Source organism: Mustela erminea, chromosome 12 (genome assembly GCF_009829155.1).
Source record: "Mustela erminea isolate mMusErm1 chromosome 12, mMusErm1.Pri, whole genome shotgun sequence".
NCBI lineage: Eukaryota > Metazoa > Chordata > Mammalia > Carnivora > Mustelidae > Mustela > Mustela erminea.
Window position 1 is genome coordinate 30804056 of NC_045625.1, and position 15977 is coordinate 30820032.

A 15977-nucleotide genomic window follows, 5' to 3' on the forward strand; every position below is an offset into this window, starting at 1 on the left:
CCTAAGGGGTGTGAAGTGTTGTCTCATGGGGTTCTTTTTGTTGTTCAGTTTTAACATATGATATAAAATTATTGGTCTGTGATGCATTGGAAATTTAAAGAAAACACAAAAAGTGGATCCTTCCCATTAGATGGTTCAAAAATCCCAGCTCTAGGCTTTTGTCTTGCTCTCTTCTGTATGCCTGTCTAGATCTTGCAGATGTGTTTTCCATCTGTCCGACTGGATAACTTCCCATCCCTGTTCAGTAACAGAAGAGTACACAAGTACTGGAAGATAGCAGGGAGTCCCTAGAAGATACTGGGGAGAACATTTTAGAGCCTAAAGACATCTGTGGCTTGGCAAGTGATTAACAGGTCTTTGTAGATTTATCAATGTGCTTTTTCAGCAAAATATTAGCACTACAAATGCTGTGAATAAGGAATAATATTAGTTTATAGTCACTGCAAAATAAAGTCAATGTTAATGTCAGAACGCTGTGTTACATAACAGCTAAACAAAACATGAAAATGACATGAAGAACCTGTGAGAATAAAGGGATCAAGGGATAAAGGGAGGTGGACCCAGTGGGTTTAATCCCAAGAGTTTTAACTACGTGGGAGTGTCGGAGTTAGCAAGGCTCCATGATTCAGTGCGGGGTCGAAAGGAAGCGGACTGCTGCACTCGTCTAACTAAACACCGTATTTTTTTCGTGTAAAGAGCAGTGAAAGGGGACGCCTGGGTGGCTCAGTTGGTTAAGCGGCTGCCTTCAGCTCAGGTCATGATCCCAGCGTCCTGGGATCAAGTCCCGCATCGGGCTCCTTGCTCGGCAGGGAGCCTGCTTCTCTCTCTGCCTCTGTCTGCCATTCTGTCTGCCTGTGCTTGCTCTCTCCCCCTCTCTCTCTCTGATAAATAAATAAAATCTTTAAAAAAAAAAAAAAAGAGCAGTGAAAGCGTCGATTGAAACAGTGACCGGCTTGTACAAGCTGGTGAAAGTCAAGAGCTGGGAAGATCAGAGATCTGGGCATTGTGTTAAACTATATGTGTTCTCTTCCTTTATCTTCAACAACCCTGTCATTCCCTTTTCACATAAAGAGAAAACGGAAGCGTAGAGGAGTTAAGCAAATTTGCCCAAAGGTGCAGAACGGGTTCCACTGTGGCTTCTAGACTGAAACCCAAGGAGTTTGATGCTAAAGCCCAGGCCATTAAACCACTATGGGCCTCCTACGTTGCCCCCAGCCATTTGGCCATCACAAGTCTAACACCAACGGTAACTAGCGCTACTGGCTATCAAACAGTAGGATCTGAGGGTAGGCCTGGGTCGAATTCTGGTCCTGCCACTTGGATCTTGGATAGAACTTTAATCTTCCCCATCTGTGATTATACTACCTGCCGCACGTGGCTGGTAGGAGGATAAAAGGACCAAATTTAAGTGAAATATTTCACCCCATGGGGGGTACAAAGACGAGAAAATGTTCCAGTAAGTGATGAGTGATAATTCTTCTTGAGGTTTTACATCATAAAAGGAAGCATTGGCTTGTTGCTCTTATTCGCGTCCAATTTTGACAGTCCCTTACCTTGTTCTTATCCTGGGTATCCACTTCTCCAGGTGCCGTGAACTTCAGCAGGAGCGCCAGACACTTAGGGCTCTTGTGCCGGGTGGTCAAGTGCAAGGGGGTCATCTCTTCCAGATCCTTTTGCATCCAGTTTGCTCTGCGCGTGAGTAGGAGTTTCATGAAACGATAATTCCCCTAAATAAAAAATAAGAGACAAGAAGAAGAAATGTAGTCTGGGGCCGAGACATTTTCTAAATTTTAAAATGTTTTCAATATTTTAACTATTCCGTTCGAGTAAAAAATATTCAGGTAAATTGACCAAAGGAAAAATATTTACAATTCCACTACCCCGTCAATTGTTTTCCTTTTTCATCTTCCCTTCTGACCACTTTCTAGGGCATACAGTTTACCCACTGGCTGGTCAACGCTTCGTTGTGTTAAAGCATTACCCTTTTTTAAACTCTTCTATTATTGTTTCCAATATTTTCTTTTCTAGAAAATGCTACAATGTACTTTTATTTCCCCATGGTTTTTCTTAGTTTTCTTCATAAGAAGAAATGATCAGAAACCAATTTGCTGGGTCAAAGGAGTTTGCCCATTTCATGGTTTTTGGTGTATTTTCCAAATTGCTATCTAGTAGCAGCAAGGAGGTAGGTTTCAGCTCATTCTGACCAATATATCTATCACCTATTATTAATATGCAAAGTATAACAACCTTGTGAAATGAGTGGTGATATAAAACTCCAATTTACAGGTGAGGGGAGTGAGATTCACAGGGGCTGAATGCTTTGTTCACTGTCATCTGGTTCAGAGCGCAGGTAGTTAGTTTTCTTGGAGAGAGCAATGTACAGGTACAACAGAGACAGAGGCATCTTGTTCAAAGTCTGGGTGGGTATTATAGAGGGCACGGATTGCATGGAGCACTGGGTGTGGTGCAAAAATAATTAATACTGTTATGCTGAAAATAAATTAAAAAAAAAAAAAAAGTCTGGGTCCCAGACTCATCCGGTCACCTAAACACCCACCCAGAAGTCACTGCAGGCTGTCCCCTTGCAGGCAACATTCTCCGTATCAGTTAAACCCTCCAATTTGGTAGAATCAACCTATCTGGAGAAAGTAGTTAAGCCACAGGGACTAGAACAACACACCAGTGGGGCTCCAGGTCAACTGCACATATGTGTTGTACGGGCGCTTTGAAACAGAACCAAACCCTCAAAAACTAGTCCTTTGGAGCTCCTTCCTGAGATCTAGTCCCATATATCCAATTCTGGTTGGAGCCTCTAGTTCACTTGGTACCAAGCCTGAAGTTCAACATGACCAAACTACAGCAATAGTAGCATCAAGTTCTGTGCCTCCTTCATGCCTACTTATCTCTCCCTGTTCAAAGCAGAGTGGCAGTCAGGTTATCTGTCCTTTTCATCTTCAGAGATCTTCTACATCCTTAACACTGTTGGAAATGTGGTTTGTTTTTTTTTTTAGCATTATAACTCATTGATATTCTACCATGAGTGGCTAGTAGGGTTAGTAAGAAGACATCTTTCAGTGAAGCAGCACACCCCGCATTGTGACAAATGTCTTAGGCAAAGGGGATCAGCCAGAGGGACAATGGGGTGCAGAAGGATGAAGACTTGTCTGCTCACCCACAGGGGCAGCGACAGGATTCAACTCAGCTCAAGGGCTGGGCCACAGGTAAGAATCAGGGGCTAAGAAAGTGCCCATCAAGCTGTCTATATTAGATGGGCAGACTGGCAATGGACCGAAAAGCGAAGTGACCCCGCTCAATTATTTCCTCTCAGGGAGGTTTTCCTTGACCACCCCAATGTGGGAGCTTGTTTTGTTATGTTTTATTCTAGCACCTTCCCATTGCCTTCATAGTACTTTTGCTCAGTTTGTAGTTACATACATGTTTGCTTGTTTCCCTTCACTGCGGTCTCCATCACAAGCTGTAAGAGTCATGAAGACAGAGACAAGGTTCTACGGAGCACTGGGCTTGGCATAGCTCCTGGCACAACAGAGGGGCTTACCTGAAGGATGGAGTCAATGAGAGAAAAGAAAATACCTTCCCAAGGTTTTTCTTTTTGTTTAAAAATTCTTAATGTTGCTTTATCAGATAATAATAGTTAAGCATCCTAATTCTCAGATCTCTGGTATTCGGTTACTCTTACTTTTGAATGTTTTATTTATTTGGGCGTCACTCATCTGGCTTTCTCATGGCATCCGGGGCCAGCTTTTGAGAGGAAAGGTGCTAAAATTTCCTCAAGAGGGCACCCTGCTCTAAATCTCTTGTCATCTTTTCTTTGAAAAAAGAAATGATCCCCAGCAAAAACAAATCTCTATATGGTACTTCCTATCAAAAAATAAGGCTTGACCTTTCTGAGCATAACATTTCAAATATTACGGAATAATTCATCATGACCTTTTAAAGATATTCAATCAGACAATCATTTTGATTCTGAAATTTAGGGAAAAAGGGAAGAAAAAGAGAGAAACAAGAATATATCTGTGGGGGTGACTAATGACTTACAGACGCAGTGCTTACACTGTTCTGAGGATTCAGCTTGTTAAAACATCATGCCCTCAGTAACCATATTTATTCATTCACTCAAAAAACACTCACTGAGCCCTGTCTGAAGCAGGCAACCTAGTAAAATGTTTACGCTAAGCTTTACTTATTACAAAGCTCTTTGATACAGATTTTATCTTTGCTCCTCATCGAAGCAACATGGAAAGGTTTTACAGATGAAACGAAGTATCGTCCTGGGCTCCCACTTCCTCATCTGTGAAACAGGGATAACAGTACCTGAGATTATTGTGCATATGAGAGGATAAAGATCATACTTGTAAAATACTTTGAACAGTGCACAAAGCAAATGCTTGGTAAATGTTTGCTAGTTTTATTATGAACAATCTGCCAGTGTGGAGGAGGCAACAAAATGTAGCCAATCAAGTAAACCAAGAATGGCTCATGATGGAGAGCATAGAATGATCTGACTATACATAGCATACACACTTCAGCTGGTGATTAATTCAGCTGGAGAGGTTAGGAACAAATAAAAATAAAAATAGTTGGAATGTTATCAGTAGTGGTTTTCTGAAAAAAAATTTTTTTTTTTTTACATTGAGAAAGATGCCTATATTCTGCCTACAGATAATGATGACATGAGATCAATAAGGGCATACACAGTAGGAATTCAACTGGAACCCTGGGGAGATGTCAGCTTCTGTTCCAAAGGACAGAGACACAAAAGAGGTCTTATCTACAAATGCTGGGACTAGAAACACTATAATCCATTTGGACCATAGTCAACTTCCTGGTCTCATGAACAAGCATTTATTAGATGCTCAGGGTGTGCGAACTCAATGCTGAGAATGAGGGGAGGGAAGAGAGAATTCTAAGAGCTAAAATCAGGAGACTATTTCTAGTGTCAGTGGAAAAGGGGAAATACCAGTTTGAGACAGAAAGCTAATGTGAAGGTTGTATGACTCTGGGGACCCACATCACAGACAATTCTGTCTCCTGCAAAGCCCTCTCATATAAAAACAAACAAACAAAATGCTTAAATGTTTCCTCAATATTCCTTGAAATTCAGAATTCTTAAATTTTCTGGTTAATTCTTAAATCCAAGAATAACGAGGATTTGGAAGTTAATCTTTTAGCACCATCTCTCAGGGGCACACAGAACCTGATCCTGAGGTGAACACTGTTTCAGGATCTGCTTTTATAATTTCTGACTGAGTAGGAAACAGTATAAGAGTGAATGAGATAAAAGATGAAGAGAGTATATATACTTTATCTTTTTTAAGATCTTATTTATTTATTTGAGAGAGAGAGAGAGAGCATGAACTGGGGGGGAGGGGTAGATGGAGAGGGAGAAGCAGACTTCCCGTTGAGCAGGGAGCTCCACTCAAGGCTCTATCCCAGGACCCCAGGATCATGACCTGAGTCCAAGGCAGATGCTTAACCAACTGAGCCACCCAGGGGCCCTAATGGGGTATATATTCTTAAGAAAATGGGTGGTACTTTTCCAACCAGGGCCCAGCAGAGTGGTTCCCACGAAAAAGGGTGGTGAGAAGAAGGACCATTCTGCCATTAGCGAGATAGTGACCAGAGAACACACCATTAACATTTACAAGTGCATCCGTGGAGTGGGTTTCAAGAAGTGTGCCCTTTGGGCACTCAGAGATCCGGAAATTTGCCTTGAAGGAGATGGGAACTCCAGATGTACACATTGACACCATACTCAACAAAGCTCTCTGGGCCAAAGGAATAAGGAATGTTCCATACCATATCTGTGTGCAGTTATCTGGAAAACGTAACAAGGATGAAGATTCACCAAACCAGCTCTACACATTGGATACCTACGTACCTGTCACCACTTTCAAAAATCTATAGACAGTTAATGTGGATGAGAACTAATCACTGATGGTTAAATAAAGGTATAAAATTGCAAAAAAAAAAAAAAAAGAAAGAAAGAAAGAAAGAAAGAAAGAAAAAGAAAATTGGTGGTAGAGAGCACAAGTAAGAGAGCTGAAGTTATAGAAAAGACCTGATTTAGTCACTAAAAGGACATTAACCCTAATGTGGTTAGGTCTGTTATGCCACTGAAATGAGAAAACATTTGCTAATGTCTCTGCAACACTGAATAAGATGTTTTCTTTTGTTAGGTAGCCATCATCATCATCTTAATCTTCCCGTAATTAACTAGAGCTTCTTTTGTCTGTAATGAAAATTATTATAACATTTAGATTTCCCCTAAATGCATGAAAAGGATTATAATATCTAAAAGGGTAAAAGAGGATAAAAAAGTTCTCTGACCCAGAGAACAGCACTGGAAAGGAGTCTGGGAAACAAATCAACCTAAAATGCTACTTTTAAACATATTTTTTTTTGTCTGTCCAGTTCTCTCAAACGGACTTTTTAAAGAAAAAGCATATAGTCAGTTAATCCTAATAACAATAATTTAGGAGTTTTGAGTGAAATACCTTGATATTTTCCTTTAGATATTTTATTTTTAAGAAATAAAATATAACAGATATGGCTGATACTCCCTTTGTGCTCATCTCCAATTCCATTACCTTTTCTCCTTTTCTAGAGGCTACTATCCTCAAAAAGGTGTTTATCATTTCAATGAATGCATTAATATTCTTGCTTCTTATACATATGTATCCATAAGCTACACAGTATCGCTTTACATGTTTTCATTCTTTATATAAATAGTAATGTATGAGTCACTTGTCATCTTTTACTCAAAAGCAGCATTTTTGGGATTTATCCAAGTTGCTCTGGTTCACACATTTTCCCTGGAGAAAGTATTTTGTCATATGATAATAACTATGTCTTTATTCTTGAAGGGAATATTTAGCATGTTTCCCATTTTTCACCATTCCAGACAATACTGTAGTAAATTTTCTTGTACATGTCTCCTGGTAAAATGTGCAAGAATTTCTGTAATTCCTGGGTTGAAATTGCTCTTAATTTTTTAAAAAAGATTTTATTTATTTACTTGTGAGAGAGAGCACGAGAGGGGAAAGGGTCTGAGGGAGAAGCAGACTCCCTGCTGAGCAGGGAGCCTGATACAGGGCTCGATCCCAGGACTCCAGGATCATGACCTGGGCTGAAGGCAGTCACTTAACCAACTGAGCCACCCAGGTGCCCCTGAAATTGCTCTTTAAAGTCCCTACTCCAATTATATTCCCACCAGTAACGTACAAGAATTCTTGCTTCTTCACATCCACACCACACTTGTCATATTTGCTACCTTTTGCCAATAAAATGGACACATAATTGCTTTTTACCGTGGATTTAATTTTCATTTCCCTGATTGAGATGGAATGTTTTTATATGTTTATTGGCCATTTGCTTCTTCTGTGAAGAGCGTTTTTGTGTTGTTTACTTACTTCCCAATTTAGCTATTTGTGTTTTTCTTAATGATCTGTAGGAGTTATTTACATATTCTGGATACTAATTCTTGGTTGGTTTGCAAATATCTTCTTTCTTTGTGTGGCTTGTTTTTTGCTTTGTTTATGCTCTTCAACGGGGAATGCATTCATGATCTGAATAATGATATTGCTAACTTTCTTAGCAGTAGAGTTCTTCATCTATCTTGGAATTTTTGTTTGCAGGCTTATTTTAAAGATTGTTTGTTGGTGTTTTCATTTTTTTCTTTTTGCCTCTCCCTCTCTCTCCTTGCTCACCCACCCAGCTGCACATCTACTCCTGGCCCACTAAGAATCTGCTCTTACAATGCTCACTCTAGCCCTGTCTCCAGAGATCTGAGGGATGTCTTCCTTGTCCTGAGGCTGGATCTCTGTCCTGCTCCTGCCACTTCTCTAGACGAAGAGCTTCCTCCAAAGCAATAGCCTCATATTAAGGTGAAGAATACCGCCCCCCCATTCTAAGTATTTTCATGGCTTTAGTGTGAATACGACCACTTTTCACTTGCTTAGTGGGAAAAAGGGAGTGTCTTCCTGAACCGGAAGTATCTGAAATCATATTCAACAAGACTGCTCTCTGTTCCTGGTTAAGTGCTTTAATCATGAACTTCTAGACTACTGACAGCTGACCTTCAAAACATTCTGAATCTCTGCCTTTACATTTTTTCTCCAAACAGCTACTGTATTTTCTGTACCCGGCTCCTTGGGACCTTTGCTATGTGGTTCCTCTTCAGCTGAAACAATTACTTGAACAGACTCCAAAGCTTAAGACTTGGCTAACCCTGCCCGTAGCAGCCCTTCTCCCTACTGAAACACAAAAGAGAACAAAGATTTCCCCAACCCAATACCATACTTTGTGACCTATATGTTTCCCAGCTAAGATCTTTGCATTCTTGTTCTGTGTCCTCATCACTTATATTTACTCTCAGTGTAGTTGAGGAGAAAGCAACTGTTGGTAAGTCTGTATATAACTTTGTCTTAGAAACATTATAAAAAATATACACATGTGTATATATATACATATATACATACACATATAGTAAATAGTTGAGATTGGGATATGCTATACTATAGTATATACTATACTATAATACATTATAAATATATATATAAATCTGTGTGTGTGTGTGTGTATAAAAGAGCACATACGAATGTAAGGTAGGCATTCTGTCCTATTTCATTCCAAATCCTAATCACATTATGTACCCAAAGATATATTATTTATAAATGAAATGGAAATACAGAAACATGATTTATTATTAATTCTAATATTTCTATAATTATATATTTATAAACACTCAAGGCATTTGCAATATTAATTTTTTTAAAAGAATCACTATCCCTAGGAAGCATTTAGGTCACAAATATTAGTGATCTCATTACATCAAATTTTCCTGTAATGGTTGCAGACACAAATGAGTCTTGGAAATAGCACAGGAGTGCTGGGAACAGCAATCTGCCATGGGTCCTGAGTGTCCCTGCATGTGTTTACTGGATATGCCAAGAATGCAAAGCCTTGACTCCTCTTAAGCCATTTCTCAGAGTTGGGTTTGCAGCCAGCAATCTTGAAGGACATTAATGTCATCCAGGACATCAGGCCAGAGGATTCCCAAAGCTCAGTATTTCTCAGATGTCATGCAAACCCATCGTGTACCCAGTGTCTACCCAGGACCTTTGCGTTGCTTCCACAGATCTTGGAAGGGAAACTGATGCAAGCATGCAAATGCTCATGTTACTTCACCATCAGTAATTAATAAAGCTTTTTTGGTCTCTTTTGGTAGGTTTGAGTCTTTTGCTGGTACCCATGGGCAATTCATTGTCTTGTAATAAGTTAGCACACGTTCAAGAAAATGTAGGGTAAAATTAAATCCAAGCCCTAACAGTACAGGCAATGGGGAAGGGTTGCTAACAAAGACATAGTTTCCTCAAAGAGTCAGGACAAGGGCCTGGCAGGCCAAGTTCAGGGACAAGAGGAGACTCTGAGATGGTGCTCAAGTGGTGGGCAAGGTGGGGGAGGTAAGAGATCCCACTGTCTGGAGATGCAACATGGGGGGGTGGGGTGGGGGTAGGAAAAGAATAAATGAAACAAGATGGGATTGGGAGGGAGACAAACAAGATGGGATTGGGAGGAGATTAAGAATCTCACAAAACAAACTGAGGGTTGGGGGGGTAGGGAGAGGGTGGTAGGGTTATGGGCATTGGGGAGTGCTATGAAGTGTGTAAACCTGGTGATTCACAGACCTGTACCCCTGGGGCTAATAATACATTATATGTTTATAAAAAATAAAAAAAAATTATTTAAAAAAAAAAAAGAGAGAGAGAGAGAGAGATCCCACTGTCCTATCTGTTAAAGAATCTAAATGGTGGCAAGTAGAACTAAAACCAGATGCCCAAATGGTGCTTTGGTCTCTGCTCGCCTTCCTGTGGGCAGGCAGAGGACGGGATGTTAACATGACCATGGGAAGGCTTGCTGAAGGCACTATGGGTGTGGCTGCTGAGACAAGGAACCAAAGTGGAAACTAATGGTGAGAACAACAAGGAATGAGCAGCTGCTCAAAAGTGAAAGCAAATGCAAAGACTTGCCTAATAGCACAGAGCCAAGTGCATCTTGCACCTGATCCCTGCTGTAGCCTTATTTGTCTGGCAATGAGGACAGAGCACTGGGTATAGAGGTGGTCACTGTCTGAAGCAAAGCTCCTGGCTTAATGGTGCCCTTGATGCTCTGTCTTGGCCTGGATTACTGAGAATTTGGCTAAGTTAAAACCTGATGGTCTCCACTAGGAGGCAGCCCAACCTCAATGACAACTTGGGAAGACTGCCTGGTAAGGGCGAGTCAGCCAGTGGGCTGAAATGAAGCCATCATCCTTACCTTAGACAATACTCTTAAGGACGGGGTATGTTTTTACTACCTCCTGGGTTGTTGTCAGTGCTCTAGTCACCTGGTCTGCCACTTGGAAGACTATAGATGGTGGAAGATTAAAGATACTCCTCTATGTGGTTACAAATTACAGAAACAATTGCAGCTGCCATTAAACAGCCCGAGTATCTCATGTAGATGCCCTCGTAGGGCTCATTTTCTTATAAGACCGACTGGAATCAGGTTGCTGAATAAGCCTGCATTGCCCAGATCACTGGCCATTTACCACCTGGATTCATCACTGCACTAAACATAGCAATGAATCCATCATAGATGAGGCATAAAGTAAAAGGTATGTGTTTGATGTAGAAGCTACCACTGCATGCTAAACTTGTGATTCTTCTATGTAAGCCTATTTTGTGTGTATGTGAGAAGGAGACCACGTTAACAGAGCTCCTGCCCATTCCTTACAAGGACTTCTGACAACTCCTTGTCAAGGCCACCTCATGCCTCGCCACAGCCAACATTTTTCAGGTTACAATATTGTTGCTCCAGCCTGATTAGCCTACACCAGCAATAGAACCGAGACCACTGAATCGAAATCATTTTATGTTGTAGGGTTTCTAGACCATCTGACTGTCTTAGTCTGATTATGGTGTACCTTTTGTCACAAAGACCACCGAACAATGGGCCAATGGTTAAGGTATTTGACTGGCATTCTATGCTCTCTACCACCCTCAAGAATCTGAAATTATTGAGAGTGGGCATGGCTTCCTCCGAAGTAAAATAAAAAAGATTTCTGGGGGTGCCTGGGTGGCTCAGTCATTAAGCGTCTGCCTTTGGGTCAGGTCATGATCCCAGGGTCCTGGAACTCCTCCTCCTTGTGTTCCCTCTCTCACTGTGTCTCTCTCTGTCAAATAAATAAATAAAATCTTCAAAAAAAATATTTCTTGTTCTACCTCTGTTACCTCCTCCTGGTCCACACAACTAAGAGAGGCAGTTTGGCTACTGAATGTGACCACCCCTAGAAAGACTTCATATCCTCAGGGAAGCCTCCTGATAAATAATCAGAACAAAAGGAGTGGGGATGACACTATTTTGAACATTTGGGATTTTTCCTTGCCCATTCCTGGTTATGAAGCTTATTCCTTTCCCCTAAGAACTATCCCAGGCTGGCCTGGTTGGTACAGCCCCTGAATGGCAGCTCAGACAAAAGGGGGCTTAGAGGTTCAAATTTTATTTTGGTTCAGTCACCTGGATTTGTTAGATGGACATGGTCCTAGATCAGAAACATTCATAATGACCACCTGATTGAGTACACTGTTTACGACATCTTCCTACAGTGTCCACATGGGCCAAAGTGGGGGATATAATGAGTCTCTGTAAGTTTGTTCCATATGCACCTACCCTTCTAGATGAAGGGTATGGGTACAAATAGTAGATGACCAGAGAAAAGGTGAAGAGTTATAGTCATTTGGATGGGATACACTTCAGCACCTGGAAAGGGAATACCTTAGATCCTGAGAGGTACAAGGAGAGAGAAAATAATTCATGTTCTCTCTGTCCTCTGGATCCAGCACTGCATCCTGGATATTGTTTGCTGTCTGAATCAAAGAGCAGCTGAGGCTAGCAGTATGATCTGTTTCTTGTGTCTGCCATTGCCACTAACATGCTATTAAACAGAAAGGTTCAGGTGGACGTGGATGGTCCCGAAATCTTCTGCTGCGCTTGACCCCATCAATGGCAGCTCCTGAATGTGGATCCCCTCATACATGTAGAAACACAGGAGCGGGCTCAACCTTACTTTAACCTAATGGATACACATTCATATGTCTCTCCTGATGTGTGAGAAGCTTTGGGTTATGCCATGCAGGACAATCAAGCTGTAACTACTTGGTGATACCGCCCATGTGGCATAGCCAAATTAATGTTATGGGGACACAAGTTTAACAGCAAATCAAATTTAATGGCGAATTTAACAGCAAACCAAATTTAACAGCAAATTTTCAGGTTATATGTTTGTATTTGGGGCAGAGAGGACCATGAAATATGCCTCCATTAGTCCATCTAGTGCTTCCTATAATTACTGGTAATCCCGCCAAAGATCAGCAGGTCAATCAAACTCCCTTGCAGAAGTCATAATAGATAATAGACTCATCTTAGAGTGCATCCTGGTTGTATAAAACAAGACCTACTGTTTCCCCTGGTACTTATTAACAGTTGACTTAATCCAAGGCACTGAGGGCCATAGTTGAATCAATATTGCAGGTTGTTCTCATCCTGCTGCTTTGAGTCCTATTAATTAAATGTCATAGGAGACATATTAAACAGATTTGTTTTCAGCCTCTGCTGGTCAGATTAATCAGAGTAGTGGATGGACTAGCATGCTCATGTCAAGAACATGTAAGACTAAGTGATGGATTGTTGGGAGAGGCAATTTACCACGGACCCTAGTCATCTCTGCATGTTGGGTTTTTTTGGTTTTGTTTTGTTTTTAATATTTATTTTTTTATTTGAGTTGTGAAGTTGGCGGTGGGGAGACAGAGAAAGAGAGTAAGTGGGGATGAGGGGCAAAGGAAAGGAGAAAATCCCAAAGCAGACTTCATGCTGAGTGTGCAGCCAGGTTCAGAGTTCAATTTCATGACCCTGAGATCATGACCCGAGCCAAAAACAAGAGTCAGATGCCTAACTGACTGAGCCATCCAGGTGCCCTCATCTCTGCATGTTCTAATGCCCAAAATGCAAAGTTCTGACCATTCTCAGGGATGTGTTAGCAGCAACCAACTGGACAGATGAGGTCACTTTTTACCTCCGTGCTTAGTTATTGCTTATTATAAAAGCAGTAGATTCCTCAGTTCTGATGGAAACCTACCATATGTACATCATTCAACTGGGCCTTCTGAAATGCCTTCATTATTCTTCGGGGCAAGGGAAATCGATGCAAACATACAAGTTCTGATGTTTTTTGTTGTACCGTGAATAGTAAACTTCTTTGTCTTGGGCCCTGGAGTCTCTTGTCTATTGTTAGCATCCATGACATGGTAAAAGGTCAACTTCTTACCTTGTTTCTAGGGTAAAATAAAATTTCAGACCCTGAAAATAATTTTCTATTAATGTACTATGAAATAAGGTATAACATGATTAGACAGTTGGGCAGGGCACAGAAAACAAAAAGTCCAATACAGTATGACAATAAGTCTAAAATGATCGTGTAGGTAAGAGGGAGTCAATGAGGAGTTTAAGAAGGAAATGACATGAGAGGATCTGTGTGGAGCATCAGTTTGAGGGGGGCAAGTCTTAGTGATTAGTGAAATACATGAGAGGACTCCTGCCTGGGTACAAGATGGACAGCGGTGTCAACAACGGAAAAGATGGAAAGAAAATGGGGTTAGGAACGAAGAATTTGAGTTCTATTTTTTTTTAACATGTGGAGTTTGAGAATTCTGAGGAATATCAATATAGAGATGTCTAGCAAAAATAGTAAAAAAAAAGAAAATAGAAAAGAATCCACATGGATCTGAAGACTGAAGGAGATGGCTAGATTCAAGACACAGGGTTATGAAGCATCTATATTAATAGCTAATTCCTGGTATAAACAAAACTACATTAAATTGAAACAATGAAACTCTACATCCTAATGGAAATATAAACATAATTTAAACATTCATATAGATAGCTCAGTACAATGCAATCTAGTACCATTCTTTTTCCTAGACCATGACCTACCACTACTACATCCAATACAGAATGTAGGTGGATTGGAAAAGAATGGCTCCTCCTCATTAGGGACATACATTCTTGTTTGCTTGGTTCATTTCCTCATTTCAGTTGATTTGGGTGTCTTATTGTACTCTGGTTTCTCGGTCTTTTGTTTAATGTGACTCTATAAGAAAGGAAACGGTTACAAAAACCACATTTTCAAATTACATGAATTCACTGGGCTTTAGAACTAAAATGAAATCTGCACTGTTTTCCCCAGTTTTCCAGGTATTCTCCTTCTTTCCATAAATTCCTGATAGCCCAGTCTAAACACTGTGCTGCAGAGCTAAAATTTCTCATTTCTAATTACTCAACAGCTACAATGGTCACCACATCATTAACCCGCCACCTTCAGCCTATCTTTAAAAGATTTTTTAAAAGCTATTTGAGAATTTGCTAAGCGAAGGCTAAGAATGGCACTTCAAAGACAGAATAGGAGCTCTATTTGTTGTTTTTCCAGTTTAAGATGTTCATCCATCTGGCAGAGCAGCTAGACAATACATCAGCCAAGAACATCTCCCTGGCTTGAAACAGATTCTGGCTCTCAAAGAGGATTTGACTGAAGGAAAGGCAACATCTCTAGTTCTGTGGCTGAACTCTTCTAATATTTCTCCCCAGTGCCTCCTCCAAGCCTTGGCTCCTTCTACCAACTTGGTTTCCATAGGAATAGACAGAGCTATGAAGTGGCACACAGTCAAACAGCATAACAGAAAGAGAAAATGTTACTGTTAAAAACAACACCTACCCCCCATCCCCCCCCCCGCTTCCCCCCGCACAGGGAGAAACGTAGACTTAGATTCTCTAAGAGAAGAAATGATGTAAAGGTATCCTTGACTTTGGGGCTTCCTTACCCAATGCTGTATTCGTCATGTGCTTTTTCTCTCTGGTCTGTTACAGCGTATTGTTTTTAGATTAATAACGAAAGTTAGTCCCTTCAGTAGAGAACATTTCATACAAAAAATAAATATTTTAAAAAAGTTATAATATGTTGTGATATGTATGTCCACCAGTAGAATTCTGTTGTGCTTGTGAGGGACCCTTCTGTATTTAGAGTGGTGTTTTAAATTGGTACAACCTTTTGGGATGATTATAAAATGCATGTTGGGGGCGCCTGGGTGGCTCAGTTGGTTAAGAGTCTGTGTCAGCTCAGGTCATGATCCCAGGGTCCTGGGATCAAGCCCCACATTGGCTTCCTTGCTCAGTAGGGAGCCTGCTTCTCCCTCTCTCCCTGCCTGCCACTCCTCCTGCTTGTGTGCATGGGTTCTCTGTGTGTATATCTGTGTGTGTATGTGTGTGTGAAATGAATAAAATCTCTTAAAATTTTTTTAAAAATGCATTGTTTCCCATAGTTGATATGAATGTTTATAGGAAAACATTAATTTTTTCTTAAATCAGTAGTTTTCAAACTCTAGCATGTACTGGGATCATCTGGAGAACTTGAAAAACTTGTTAAGGCTTTCCCTCAGAGATTTTCATTTACTAGGTCTGGTGTGGAGTCTAAAAATTTGCATTTCAAACAAGTTTCTGGGAGTTGTTGGTGCTGCTATTCTAGAATTCTATACTTTGAGAACCATTGCTTAAAAAAAGAACTTAATATGGGAGTTTTCAACTCTGAGAAGCTTAAACAACAAACAATAGAAAAACCCATGAAAACAAAACGTCTGGTCTATCTAAGATCAATGCAATCAGAATTTCTGGGACTTTGGAATTAATATTTCTTAAATGCTTTGCAGGTGATTAAAAATGATGTCAATATTGAGAAGTGCTGGCCTAATTCAATCATTTATTCAATATTCAATAGTTATTTACTATATGAATACTCTGTATCCAATACTACATAAGAAGTTTAGAAGTTTTAATTTTTTTTGAACCATAGTTGGCACACAATGTTACAT

The 15977-nt window shown here is 40.4% G+C and overlaps 1 protein-coding gene and 1 pseudogene across 1 annotated transcript in view; one reads left to right on the plus strand and one right to left on the minus strand.

The window, feature by feature from the left end:
• The window catches only part of INVS (inversin), a 166135-nt gene that overhangs the window by 84403 nt on the left and 65755 nt on the right, over nt 1-15977 (minus strand). Inside the window, exon 4 of the mRNA XM_032307961.1 lies at nt 1554-1727. Within this exon, the coding sequence (XP_032163852.1) occupies nt 1554-1727 (174 nt within the window). The remainder of the gene's footprint in view (nt 1-1553; nt 1728-15977) is intronic.
• LOC116570836 lies at nt 5520-5949 on the plus strand (annotated as a pseudogene).